Genomic DNA, 14327 nt, shown 5'->3' on the forward strand with positions numbered 1-14327 from the left:
TTAAAGGCAAACACCTTCTGCGGTGGGCTTGGCTCAGCTCAGGCAGAAAGCCCTGCCTGAAAAGGCTGCACCTCCGGCTGTCACTCTGTCCTCATTCAGCCCAGCGTTTGGTTACATCTTCTGTCACTCAGCGCTTGAGGGCGGGGAGTCTTAAACGTTATCCATTCAGCGACGCTGGCCTGAGAACCGTCCAATCAGGCAGGCAGCTGGAGCGGAAAGGGCGGCTTCCGGGATGTGGCGGGGTCTTTGTCTGTCGCTGCAGTCGGAGTACCTGGTCTAGTCTTCGCTGTTCTGCTCTTAGAGGCCCATCCTCTGTGGCCCTGTGACCTGCAGGTGTTGGGAGATCCACAGCTAAGACGCTAGGACCCCCTGGAAGCCTAGAAATGGTGAGAGTGCCGGGTCCGACATCCCGAGAGAGGGGAAGGGGCTGGTTGGAACCGGTGGCAAGAGGCTGTGGCGGACTCAGGCCTCCCCGCAGTCGGCTCCACAATCTGCGCCCCGAGTTCTCCTTGTCCAGCCCGGCTTCAGTCCCCTTCAGCCATCAGATTGGCGGCTGCGCTGGCAGCCGGGCCCCCGGGCGTCCTGTCTCTTCCCTGCGCAGTGACGGTGCCCTGGCCTGGAGCCCTCTCTGGGCAGCTCTGCACCCGCAGCGCCGCGTCTCTCCCAGATTGTGCAGGGACCACGGGAGGGTCGTCAGGGGAGAATCCTGACTCGGGGTGCGGGTTCACGAATGGAAAGAGCTTTGTTTTGGTTTATGGGGTGCCTGGTTCTTCTTTTCTCCTATTAAAAATTTATGGGCGTTATCGCGAAAATACTTAAAAATTTAAGCAAGGAGTGGTTCAAAAGTTGTAGAGCACGCAGCTATGGGTTGTAGTTTGTGGTCGGTCCATGGGAGGATCTTGAAGGAAAGATGCAGATGAAAATACCCAAAGTCAGTAATCGGTTAGGTACATTTACGTAGTTTCTTAATTTTCACCTTGAGCCAACAAATTTCCTGGTTGTGTAATCAGAGCTTACTTGGCAGTTTATCGTTGGTTAAGCCTGAATTTTGTTTCCCCCAATGTAGTAATTTCTAAAAAAAAAAATGCATTTGAGTTTGATTTTTTAAAGTTAGGAATCCAAGGATTAGAGCCACCTCAGTCTATTTGCCGCCACATGGGACTGATTTTCCTTTGCGTTTTTCACATGGGTCCCAAGCAGGGTCTCAAGTCAACCCCCCACACCCCATTTCTCCAGCTTAACTCTGGCTTGCAGTAAAATACTGAATTTTCAGTTCCTTCTGAAAGTCTCAAATGCCAACTTCCTTTCCCTAATTTACATTATTTATTATTTGTCCTTTAGTGTACATTTTTCATACTGTATTTTAATTAATCATTTTTTGACAAAGCATTAGATGGCATATTTAAAAAGATATGTTTTCTGTTTGTAAATATTTCCCATGAGAAGAAAGCAAGGAGTATCCCGATAGTGAATCGTAAAAAATCTCTGTGTCTCTTTTTCTTTTGTCTTCCCTAGGCACAAAGATCTTATGAGAATGTTTTCGTGTCAAGATGTTTTTCTTTTGCAAACGTTATGGGGTGATTTGTGCTCAGCAACCCTGTCGTTTATTCTTGGTCCTGGGTTTCAGTACTGTCTCTGAATAAACCAAGATAACCGCTATGGCTATGTCTGCTAGAGTATCTAGTGAATATCAGCTCCTAAGTCATTTTCTTTCGTAGGACAACCTGAGGTATGGAGTGTAGCCTCTCAAGTGGATACCCTGGGGAAAAGATGAATCTCTTTTAACTTTTATTTTTGGTTCGGGGTACACATGCAGGTTTGTTATACAGCTAAAATTGTGTCATGGGGGTTTGGTGTGCAGATTATTTTGTCACTGAGATACTAAGCATAGCACCAAACAGGTACTTTTTCTGATCCTCTTTGTCCTCCCATTCTCCAACCTCAACTAGGCCTCAGTGTCTGTTGTTCCCTCTTTGTGTTTACGTGTTCTTATTATTCAGCTCTTACTTAACTATTTTTTTTTTTGGAGATGGAGTTTCGCTCTTGTTGCCCAGGCTGGAGTGCAATGGCGCGATCTCGGCTCACCGCAACCTCAGCCTCCCAGGTTCAAGTGATTCTCCTGCCTCAGCCTCCGAAGTAGCTGGAATTACAGGCATGTGCCACCACTTCCGGCTAATTTTGTATTTTTAGTAGAGATGGGGTTTCTCCATGTTGGTCAGGCTGGTCTTGAACTCTCAACCTCAGGTGATCTGCCCGCCTCGGCCCAAAGTGTTGGGATTACAGGCGTGAGCCACTGCGCCCGGCCTCAACTATTACTTAGAAATAACATGCATTTGGTTTTCTGCTGCTACGTTAGTTTTCTAAGAATAGTGGTCTCCAGCTTCATCTATGTTGCTTCAAAGGACATGATCTTCTGTGTGTGTGTGTGTATGTGTGTTTTAACGGCCACACAGTATTCCATATTTATCTGCCATATTTTATTTATTTATTTTTATTTTATTATTTTTTTTTTGAGATGGAGTTTTGCTCTTATTGCACAGGCTGGAGTGCAATGGTGCGATCTTGGCTCACTGCAACCTCTGCCTCCCGGTTCAAGTGATTCTCCTGCCTCAGCCTCCCAAGTAGCTGGGATTACAGGCGCACGCCACCACGCCCAGCTAATTTTTGTATTTTTAGTAGAGACGGGGTTTCACCATGTTGGCCAGGCTGGTCTTGAACTCCTGACCTCAAATGATCTGCCAGCCTCGGCCTCCCAAAGTGCTGGGATTACAGGTGTGAGCCACCATGCCTGGTCTTAAATGTACTGTTTATGTTTTTTTTAATATATAAGATTAAATGTTTTGCCCGGCCTTTTTGTTTGTTTGTTTGAGACGGAGTTTTGCTCTTGTTGCCCAGGCTGAAGTGCAATAGTGCCGTTTCGGCTCACTGCAACCTCCATCTCCCGGGTTCAAGGGATTCTCCCGAGTAGCTGGGATTACAGGCATGCGCCACCTCGCCCAGCTAATTTTGTACTTTTAGTAGAGACAGTGTTTCTCCATGTTGGTCAGGCTGGTCTTGAACTCCCGACCTCAGGTGATCTACTCCCCTCAGCCTCCCAAAATGCTGGGATTACAGGTGTGAGCCACCGCACCCGGATCCCATGTTTTATTTTTATTAAACCTTTTTTTTTTTTTTTTTTTTGAGACGGAGTCTAGCTCTGTTGCCCAGGCCGAAGTGAAGTGGTGCCGTTTTGACTCACTGCAGTCTCTGCCTCCCGAGTTCAAGCAATTCTCCTGCCTCAGCCTCCCTAGCAGCTGGGATTACAGGCTCTTGCCACCATGCCCGGGTAATTTTTTGTGTTTTTATTTATTTATTTTTATTTTTTTAGTAGAGATAGGGTTTCACCATGTTGGTCAGGCTGGTCTCGAATTCCTGACCTTGTGATCTGCCTGTCTTGGCCTCCCAAAGTGCTGGGATTACAGGCATGAGCCATTGCACCCAGCCTAAACCTTTTATTTTATTTTATTTTTGAAGACAGGGTTTCACTCTGTTGTCCAGACTGGAGTGCAGTGGCATGATCTCAGCATACTGCAGCCTCAACCTCCCAGGCTCAAGCAATCCTCTTCTACTTTAGCCCCCCAAGTAGCTGGGACTACAGGCACACACCACCAGGCCTGGCTAATTTTTTTGGTATTTTTTGTAGAGACAGGGTCTTGACATGTTGCCCTGGGTGGCCTCAAACTTTTGAGCTCAGGCAATTTACCTGCCTCAGCCTCCCAAAATGCTGAGATTACAGGTGTGAGCCACCATGCCCAGCCATACCATATTTTCTTTATCCAGTATACAATTGATAAGCATTTAGGTTGATTCCATGTCTTTGCTTTTGTGAATGACATGGACTGCAATGAACATGCGTATGTCTTTATAACAGAATAATTTATATTTTACCGGGTATATGCCCAATTATGAGGTTGCTGGGTCAAAAGGTAATTGAGTTTTTAGTTCTGTGAGAAATCGTCACACTACTTTTTATAGTGGTTGAACTAATTTACACTCCCACGGGTGGTGTATAAGCATTCCCGTTTCTCTGTAACCTTGCCAGCATCTGTTATCTTTTGACTTTCTAATACTAGCCATTCTCACTGGGTGAGATGATATTTCATTGTGGTTTTTCTTTGAATTTCCCTAATGATTAGTGATGAGCATTTTTTGTATGCTTGTTAACCACATGTATGTCTTCTTTGAAAAAAACACCCTTTTCATGTTTTTTGTCTACTTTTTAGTGAGGTCTTTTTTTTACTGTAATTTGTTTAAGTTTCTTATAAATTATGGGTATTGGACCTTTGTCAAAAGCATAGTTTGCAAATATTTTCTTTTATTCTGTGTGTTTTTTGTTTACTGTATTGATGGTTTCCTTTGCTGTGAAGAAGCTTTTTAGCTTAATTAGCTTCAATTTGTCAATTACTGCTTTTGTTGCAATTGCTTTTGGTATCTTTATTTTAAAATTTTTGCCGGCTTCTATTTCTAGAATGGTAGTTCCTAAGTTATCTCATGTATTTTTTTTAATAATTTGAAGTTTTACATTTAAATCTGTAATTTATCTTGAGTTGATTTTTGTATATGGTGTAATGAAAGGGTCCAGTTTGAATCTTCTACATAGTGTTAGCTAGTTATTCCAGTACCATTTATTAAATAGGGATTTCTTTCCGGATTCCTCTTGTTAGCTTTGCCAAAGACAAGATGGTTGTAGGTGTGTTGTATTATGGGCTCTCTATTCTGTTGTATTGGTCTATGAGTTTGTTTTTGTACCAGTACCATGTTGCTTTGTTTACTGTAGCCCTGTAGTATAGTTTGAATTCAGGTAATGTAATGACTTCAGCTTTGTTCTTTTCGCTTATGATTGCCTTGGCTATTTGGGCCCTTTTTTGGTTCCATATAAATTTTAAAATTTTTTTGTTTTGTTTTTTAGTTCTGTTAAGAAATATTTTTGGTAGTTTGATAAAAATAGTATTAAATCTGTAATTTATTTGGCAGTATGACCATTTTAATAATATTGATCTTTTTTTTTTGTTTGTTTGTTTGTTTGTTTGAGATGGAGTCTTGCTCTGTTGCCCAAGCTAGAGTGCAGTGGTGCGATTTCGGCTCACTGCAACCTCTGCTTCCCGGGTTCAAGCAATTCTCTCCCTCAGCCTCCCGAGTAGCTGGGATTACAGATGCCTGTCACCACACCCGGCTAATTTTTGTATTTTTAGTAGAGATGGGGTTTCACCATGTTGGCCAGGCTGGTCTTCAACTCCTGACCTTGTGATCCACCTGCCTCAGCCTCCCAAAGTGCTGGGACTACAGGCGTGAGCCACTGCGCCTGGCCAATATTGATCTTTTTTATCCATGAGCACAAAATGGTTTTCCATTTGTTTGTGTCATCTCTGACTTCTTTAAGCAGTGTTTTCACAATGTTGTCATAAAGATCTTTCACCTCCCTGGTTAGTTGTATTCCTAGATATTTTATTCTCTTTGTAGTGATTGTGAAGGGGTTCTGTTTTTGATTTGGCTTTTGGCATGCATGTTTTTGATTTACAGGGATGCTACTAATTTTTGTACATTTGTTTTGTATTCTGAAATTTTACTGAAGTTTTTTGTCAGTTTGAAAAGCTTTCCTAGCTAGGCCTGGCGTGGTGGCTCACGCCTGTAATCCCAGCGCTTTGGGAGGCCAAGGCGGGAGGATCATCTGAGGTCACAAGTTCGAGACCAGCCTGACCAACATGGAGAAACCCCGTCTCTATTAAAAAAACAAAATTAGCCGGGCGTGGTGTCACATACCTTTAATCCCAGCTACTCAGGAAGGCTGAGGCAGGAGAATCGCTTGAACCCGGGAGGCAGAGGTTGCAGTGAGCCAAGATCGCGCCACCGCACCCCAGTTGGCAACAAGAGCGAAACTTGGTCTCAAAAAAAAAAAAAAAGAAAAGAAAAGCTTTTCTGCTGAGATTATAGGGTTTTTCAGATACAGCATTACGTCATCTGTAAACAGAAATAAGTTTGACTTCCTTTCTTCCTGTTTGTATGCCTTTTTTTTTTTATCTTGCCTAATTGCTCTAGCCAGGACTTCCAATTTTATGTTGAATAGGAGTGTTGAGAGGAGGCATCCTTGTCTCATGCCTGTTTTCAAAGAAAAATGATTCCAGGTTATCTGTATTCAGTATGTTGGCTGTGGGTTTGTGATAGATAACTCATTATTTTGAAGTATGCACCTTCCATCCCTAGTTTGTTGAGGCTTTTTAACATAAAAATGTTAAATTTTATTGAAAGCCTTTTCTGCATGTATTGACATACTTTTGTGCTTTCTGTCTTTAGTTCTTATTATGTGATGAATCACATTTATTAATTCACGTGTGATTTTTTTTTTCTTTGAGATGGAGTCTCACTCTCTTGCCTAGGCTGGAGTGCAATGGCGTGATCTCAGCTCACTGCAACCTCTGCCTCCTGGGTTCAAGCAATTCTCCTGCCTTAGCCTCCCGAGCAGCTGAATTACAGGTGCTTGCTACCACGCCCGGCTAATTTTTCTATTTTTAGTAGAGACAGGGTTTCACCATGTTGGCCAGGCTGGTCTCGAACTCCTGACCTTGGGTGATCTGCCTGCTTTGGCTTCCCAAAGTGCTGGGATTACAGGCATGAGCCACCACGCCCCACCTCATATATGTTGAATTAGCCTTGCATCCCCAAAATAAACTCTACTTGATCATAGTTGGTTAGGTTTTTGATGTCCTGCTCAATTTGGTTTGCCAATATTTTGTTGAGAATTTTTGCATCAATGTTCATCAAGAATATTGGTCTAAAGTTTTCTTCTTTTGTTTTGTCTCTGTCAGATTTTGGTATCAGAATGGTGCTGTTTTTAGTTTTTTGGAATAGTTTTTTGTTTTTAGTTTTTTGAATTTAGTTTTCAGTAGAAGTGGTACCAGCTGTCCTTTGTACATCTACTAGAATTCAGCTGTGAATCTATCTGGTCCTAGCCTATTTTAGTTGGTAGGCTATTTATTACTAATTCAGTTTTCAAGCTTGTTATTTATCTATTAAGGGCTTTGATTTCTTTTTTGTTCAGTCTTGAGAGGATATATTTATTCAAGAATTTTTCCATTTCTTCTAGATTTTCAAGTTTGTGTACATAGAGGTGTTCATAGTAGACTTCAATATATTTTTGTGGGGTCAGTGGTAATGTCTCTTTTGTCATTTTTAATTGTGTTTATTTGGATCTTTTCCTTTTTCTTCATTAATCTTACTGGTAGTGTATTTTATTTTTATTTTTTAAAAAATTTTACTCCTGTAATTGTTGATCTTTTGTATAGTTTTTCATGTCAAAATCTCCTTCCATTCAGAAATGATTTTGGTTATTTCTTCTGCTAGCTTAGGGGTTGATTTGCTCTTGCTTCTCTCAGTGTTTTATTTATGATGTCAGGTTGTTAAACTGAAGTCTTTCTAACTTTTCAATGTAAGCTTTTAATGCTATAATTTTTTTCTCCTACACTGCCTTAGCTGTGTTGCAAAAATTCTGGTATGTTGTATCTTTGTTCTCATTTTTTTTCAAAGAACTTCTTGGTTTCTACCTTAATTTCATTATTTACCCAAAAGTAATTCAAGTGCAGGTTGTTTAATTTGCATGTAATTGTATGATTCAAGTGATTTTCTTTGTATTGAATTACATTTTTATCAAGCTGTGGCCTCTGTGTGCGGTTCATACAATTTTGGAATTTTTAAATTTGCTGAGGATTGTTTTGCTTCTGACTATGTGGTCAATTTTAGAGTATGTGCCACGTGATGATAAGACTGTATACTATGTTGTTTTTAGGTGGAGAATTTTGTAGAAGTCTATTAGGACTGTTTAGTCAGGTGTTGAGTTTAGGTCTTAATATCTTTGTTAATTTTCTGCATCAATAATGTATCTATTAGTGCCCATGGGTGTTATAGTTTCCCACTATTATTGTGTCAGTATCTCATTCTCTTCATGGGTCTCTAACAAGTTCATTTATTTATGTGCCCCCATCTATTTATTTATTTATTTTTTTTATTTTTTGAGACGGAGTCTTGCTCTGTTGCCCAGGCTGGAGTGCAGTGGTGCGATCTCGGTTCACTGCAAGCTCCGCCTCCCAGGTTCACACCATTCTCCTGCCTCAGCCTCCCGAGTAGCTAGGACTACAGGCGCCCGCCACCATGCCCGGCTAATTTTTTGTATTTTTAGTAGAGACGGGGTTTCACCGTGTTAGCCAGGATGGTCTCGATCTCCTTACCTCGTGATCCGCCCACCTCGGCCTCCCAAAGTGCTGGGATTACAGGCGTGAGCCACCGCGCCCGGCCACGCCCCCATAGATTTATTATAACACCTTTCTCTCTTCTGCTTTTTTACCATAAACATTCTTTCAAGTTCACAATTCAGATGTCCAAGAGTCAAGAACATGTCCAGTGACCTGGTTGTCTTAGGAGAAAATGTAAATTAAAAATAAGAGGCTTTATTCACATACTTGAAAATAAGGGAGGATATTTTGTTCATCTCTGTTTTATTAAAGCATTTAGATTATATGTAGGTATTTTTCTCTTTTTTGAAATATACGTATATTATATTAACAGCTAAATAAACCTTTTGTCATTCTTTTTTTTTTTTGAGATGGAGTCTTGCACTGTCGCCCAGGCTGGAGTGCAATGGCATGATCTCCGCTCAGGGCAAGCTCTGCCTCCCAGGTTCACACCATTCTCCTGCCTCAGCCTCCTGCGTAGCTGGGACTATAGGCACCCACCACCACGCCTGGCTAATTTTTTGTTCTTTTAGTAGAGACGGGGTTTCAGCATGTTAGCCAGGATGGTCTGGATCTCCTGACCTCGTGATCCACCTGCCTTGGCCTCCTAAAGTGCTGGGATTACAGGCGTAAGTGACCTCGCCCGGCCTTGTCATTCTTTTTGACTCAGGATTGTCTTTATTTGTAACTTGAGATTCATTGCTTTGTTTTTGCTTTGGCAAAGGTTTATTTTTTTAATTTTCGGTCATTAAAAGTACACACAGATTTGTTCAGAGTAAAGCTCATTTTAAGAGCACTTGAAAGTTGGACACAAAGGTAGAATTAAATTTAGCAATACAGAATGATAAATACTAAGAGATACAGAGTAAGTTCCTTTGACAGAAACTTGATTATTATCCAAGGTACTTATTTGCAAGCTGAAGTAGTTACAGTGCAAAAGCAAAGGTCTGGGCGTGGTGGCTCACGCCGGTAATCCAGTGCTTTGGGAGGCCGAGGCAGGCAGATCATTTGAGGTCAGGAGTTCGAGACCAGCCTGACCAACATAGTGAAGTCTGTCTCTACTAAAAATACAACAACAACAAAAAAATTAGCCAGGCATGGTGGCGCATGCCTGTAGTTCCAGCTACTCGGGAGGCTGAGGCAGGAGAATCGCTTGAGCGTGGGAGGCAGAGGTTGCAGTGAGCACAGATCTCGCCACTGCACTCCAGCCTGGGCAACAGAGTGAGACTCTATCCCCAAAAAAATAAAAATAAAAAAAATAAATAAGTGCAGACTCAGTCAGATATTGCTGCTTTCTGTTTTCTCTGTAAACTTTAAAAAGCCAACAAAGATTATGATACTTTAAGATGGAGATTGGTTGTCTTCATTTGTTCCAGAAGTAATTGTGTTGTAACAAGAGTGCCAAGTGTAAGGGACTCTGTGCTGTGCCTGCTTTCTCTAACTAATGCTAATAATGAGCCTAGCGGGAGCATCATCAGCATTGACAGGGGACTTATTTAAAACACCCATTCATGGACCTTTCCATACCTGCAGAATCACATTACATAGATTGAGACCAACATTACCAAGTGATTTATAAGCTCAATAAAGCTTGAGAGGCAATGCTTAGTTAAGTGGTTATAAGCCCAGGCTGCTAATTACAATCACATGGCCAGTTTGCAGAACTCCCTTTACTGGTACCCTTCCCACAGGTTCTGTTTAATGTTCTGGGTGGAAGCATTCATGTTATTTTAATTAACTGCCTCATGTGACTCTTAAGTTGTGGCCAGAATCAAGTATACGGGGTTCAAGATACATTTATGAGAGTTAAGTTTCACCTGTGCACTAAAGGGTAGTGCTAGAGCCTCTTTTTTTGGGGGTTTCATAGGGACAGGGCAGTGTGGCTCATATTTTTATTACTGTAGCAGAAATTGCTGGCAGGGGAGGGCACCTGAAGACAGGAAAGGAGAAACTTGTATTTTTATATCTGTAGAGCAGCTCATTGTTGCTGAATCTCTTCTGTTATAAAGTACAGAAATGGGTGGAGTTTTTTCTGTTTTGGGTCTTCTGCCTGTGGGTGTGGTGGTAGCAGGAAAACATGTGGTGCTGACACCTTTCAAGGCATAGTCTTAAGATGCGGTGTAATTTGTCCACAGAATCTTATCTGAGAAGGAATCCTAGAAAAGAAGGAGAAAGAGAAAAAATGGCATTCTTGATGAAATATTGAATACTTATTTTATCTTTATTTTACTTTAAGTTCCAGGATACATGTGCAGAATGTGCAGGTTTATTACATAGGTATATGTGTGCCACAGTGGTTTGCTGCATGTATTGACCCATCTTCTAGGTGCCCTCCCCTTGCGCCCCACTATACAACGGGCCCTGGTGTGTGTTATTCCCCTCCCTGTGTCCATGTGTTCTCATTGTTCAGCTACCACTTACGAGTGAGAACATGCAGTTTTTGCTTTTCTATCCCTGTGTTAGTTTGCTGAGGATGATGACTTGCAGCTTAATCCATGTTCCTACAAAGGACATGATCTCATTTCTTTGTATGGCTGCATAGTATTCCATGGTGTGTATGTACCACATTTAATCTATCCATTCTGTCATTGATGGGCATTTGGGTTGTTTCCATGTCATTGCTGTTGTAAATAGTGCTGCAGTAAACATACGTGTGCATGTGTCTTTATAATAGAATGATTTATATTCCTTTGAGTATATAACCAGTAATGGGATTGCTGGGTCAAATGGTATTTCTGGTTCTAGATCCTTGAGGAATCACCACACTGTCTTCGACGATGGTTGAACTAGTATACATTCTCACCAACAGTGTAAAAGCATTCCTATTTCTTCACAGCCTCACCAGCATCTATTGTTTCTGACTTTTTAATAATCACCATTCTGACTGGTGTGAGATGGTATCTCATTGTGGTTTTGATTTGTATTTCTCTAATGATCAGTGATGTTGAGCTTCTTTTCATGTTTGTTGGCTGAATAAATGCCTTCTGAGAAGTGTTTGTTCATCTTTTGCCCACTTTTTTTTTTTTTTTTTTTTTTTGAGATGGAGTCTTACTCTGTCTCCCAGGCTGGAGTGCAGTGGCACGATCTCTGCTCACTGCAACCTACACCTCCTGGGTTCAAGCGATTCTCCTGCCCCAGCCTCCCAAGAACCTGGGACTACAGATACCCACCACCACGCCCAGCTAATTTTTGTATTTTTAGTAGAGGTGGGGTTTCACCATATTGGCCAGGCTGGTCTCGAACTCCATACCTCAAACGATCCACCCACCTTGGCCTCCCAAAGTGCTGGGAGTACAGGCATGAGCCACCACGCCCGGCCTTTGCTCACTGTTTGATGGAATTGTTTGTTTTTTTTCTTGTAAATTTTTAAAAGTTTCTTGTAAATTCTGAATATTAGATCTTTGTCAGATGGGTAGATTGCAAAATTTTTCTCCCATTCTGTAGGTTGCCTGTTCACTCTGCTGATAGTTTCTTTTTCTGTGCAGAAGCTCTTTAGTTTAATTAGATCTTATTTGTCAATTTTGGGTTTTGTTGCAATTGCTTTTGGCATTTTTGTCATGAAGTCTTTGCCCATGCCTATGTCCTGAATGGTATTGCCTAGGTTTTCTTCTAGGGTTTTTATGGTTTTGAGTTTTACATTTAAGTCTTTAATCCATCTTGAGTAAATTTTTGTATAAGGTGTAAGGAAGAGGTCCAGTTTCAGTTTTCTGCATATGGCTAGCCAGTTTTCTCAGGACCATTTATTGAACAGAAAATCCTTTCCCCATTGCTTGTTTTTGTCAGGTTTGTTGAATATCAGATGGTTGTAGATGTGTGGTGTTATTTCTGAGGTCTCTTTTCTGTTCCATTGGTCTATATGTCTGTTTTTGGACCAGTACCGTGTTGTTTTGCTTACTGTAGTCTTGTAGTATAGCTTGAAGTCAGGTAGTGTGATGCCTCTATCTTTGTTCTTTTTGCTTAGGATTATCTTGGCTATATGGGCTCTTTTTTGGTTCCATATGAAATTTAAAGTCGTTTTTTTTCTAATTCTGTGAAGAATGTCAGTGGTAGTTTGATGGGAATAACATTGAGTCCGTAAATTACTTTGGGCAGTATGGCCATTTTCATGATGTTGATTTCTTCTGTCCATAAGGATGGGATATTTTTCCGTTTGATTGTGTGCTCTCTTACTTCCTTGAGGAGTGGTTTGTAGTTCTCCTTGAAGAGGTCCTTCACATTCCTTGTTAGCTGTATTTTTAGATATTTTATTCTTTTTATAGCAGTTGTGAAGTTTATTTATGATTTGGCTCTCTGATTGTCTATTGTTGGCTTATAGGAATGCCTGTGATTTTTGCACATTGATTTTGTATCCTGAGACTTTGCTGAAGTTACTTATCAGCTTAAGGAGTTTTTGGGCTGAGATGATGGAATTTTCTAAATATAGAATAATGTCATCTGAAAACAGAGAGAATTTGACTTCCTCTTGTTCTATTTGAATACTCTTTATTTCTTTCTCTTGCCTGATTGCCCTGGCCATAACTTCTAATACTATATTCAATAGGAATGGTGAGAAAGGACATCCTTGTCTTGTACCAGTTTTCAGAGAATGCTTCCAGCTTTTTCCCATTCAATATGATATTGGCTGTGGGTTTGTCATAAACAGCTCTTATTATTTTGAGATATGTTCCATCAACACCTAGTTTATTGAGAGTTCTTAACATGAAAGAAAGTTGAATTTTATCAAAGGCCGTTTCTGCATCTGTTGAGATAATCATGTGGTTTTTGTCTTTAGTTCTGTTTATGTCATGAATTATGTTTATTGATTTGCATATGTTGAACCAGCCCTGCATCCCAGGGATGAAGCCGACTTGATTGTGGTGAATAAGTTTTTGTTTTTGTTTTTGCTTTTTTGAGACGGAGTTTCGCTCTTGTTGCCCAGTGCAATGGTGTAATCTCGGCTCACCGCAACCTCCGCCTCTTGGGTTCAAGTGATTCTCCTGCCTCAGCCTCCTGAGTAGCTGGGATTATAGGTATGCATCACCACGCCCGGCTAATTTTTTGTACTTTTAGTAGAGATGGAGTTTCTCCATGTTGGTCAGGCTGGTCTTGAACTCCTGACCTCAGGTGATCTGCCTGCCTCGGCCTCCCAAAGTGGTGGGATTTCAGGTGTGAGCCACTGCGCCAGGCCTGGTGGATGTTTTTTGATGTGCTGCTGGATTCGGTTTGCCAGTTTTTTTTTTTTTTTTTAGACAGAGTTTCATTCTTGTTGCCCAGGCTGGAGTGTAATGGTGCAGTCCCGGCTCACTGCAACCTCCGCCTCCTGGGTTCAAGTGATTCTCCTGCCCCAGCCTCCCAAGTAGCCTAGATTACAGGTGCCTGCCACTACACCCAGCTAATTTTTTTTTTTTAATTTTTATTAGAGACGGGGTTTCACCATGTTGGCCAGGCTGGTCTCGAACTCCTGACCTCAGGTAATCTGCCCGCCTCGGCCTCCCAAAGTGCTGGGATTACAAGTGTGAGCCAGCGTGCCCGGCCTTGGTTTGCCAGTATTTTATTGAGGATCTTCGCATCGATGTTCATCTGGGATATTGGCCTGAAGTTTTGTTGTTGTTGTTGTTGTTGTGTCTCTTTCCGGTTTTAGTATTAGGATGTTGATGTCATAAAATGAGTTAGGAAGGAGTCCCTCTTTTTCACTTGTTTGAAATAGTTTCAGAAGGAATGGTACCAGCTGCTCTTTGTACCTCTGGTAGAATTTGGCTGTGAATCCATCTGGTCCTGGGCTGTTTTTGGTTTGTAGGCTATTAATTACTGCCTCAATTTCAGAACTTGTTATTGGTCTATTCAGGAATTTGACTTCTTGGTTTAGTCTTGGGAGGGTGTATGTGTCCAGGAATTTATCCATTTTATCTAGATTTTGTAGCTTATTTCTATAGAAGTGTTTATAGTATTCTCTGATGGTAGTTTGTATTTCTGTGGTGATAGCCCCTTTGTGTGTGTGTGTGTGTGTGTGTGTGTGTGTGTGTGTGTGTGTGTGTGTGTTGTGGGGAAAAGAAAGAGAGATCAGACTGTTACTGTGTCTATGTAGAA

At 41.4% G+C, this 14327-nt stretch overlaps 1 protein-coding gene and 1 long non-coding RNA gene across 2 annotated transcripts in view; one reads left to right on the plus strand and one right to left on the minus strand.

The window, feature by feature from the left end:
* Positions 1-213: 213 nt before the first annotated feature.
* LOC129020614 (zinc finger protein 492-like) overlaps positions 214-14327 on the plus strand; it is a 33458-nt gene continuing 19344 nt past the window's right edge. Inside the window, exon 1 of the mRNA XM_054465201.2 lies at positions 214-386. Coding sequence (XP_054321176.2) covers positions 384-386 — 3 coding nt within the window. The 5' untranslated portion in view covers positions 214-383. The remainder of the gene's footprint in view (positions 387-14327) is intronic.
* The window catches only part of LOC129020630 (uncharacterized), a 56054-nt gene continuing 50712 nt past the window's right edge, over positions 8986-14327 (minus strand). Inside the window, exon 3 of the long non-coding RNA XR_008495870.2 lies at positions 8986-10417. This is a non-coding gene — a long non-coding RNA (uncharacterized LOC129020630). The remainder of the gene's footprint in view (positions 10418-14327) is intronic.

The sequence above is a fragment of the Pongo pygmaeus genome, chromosome 20, assembly GCF_028885625.2.
Source record: "Pongo pygmaeus isolate AG05252 chromosome 20, NHGRI_mPonPyg2-v2.0_pri, whole genome shotgun sequence".
Lineage (NCBI taxonomy): Eukaryota > Metazoa > Chordata > Mammalia > Primates > Hominidae > Pongo > Pongo pygmaeus.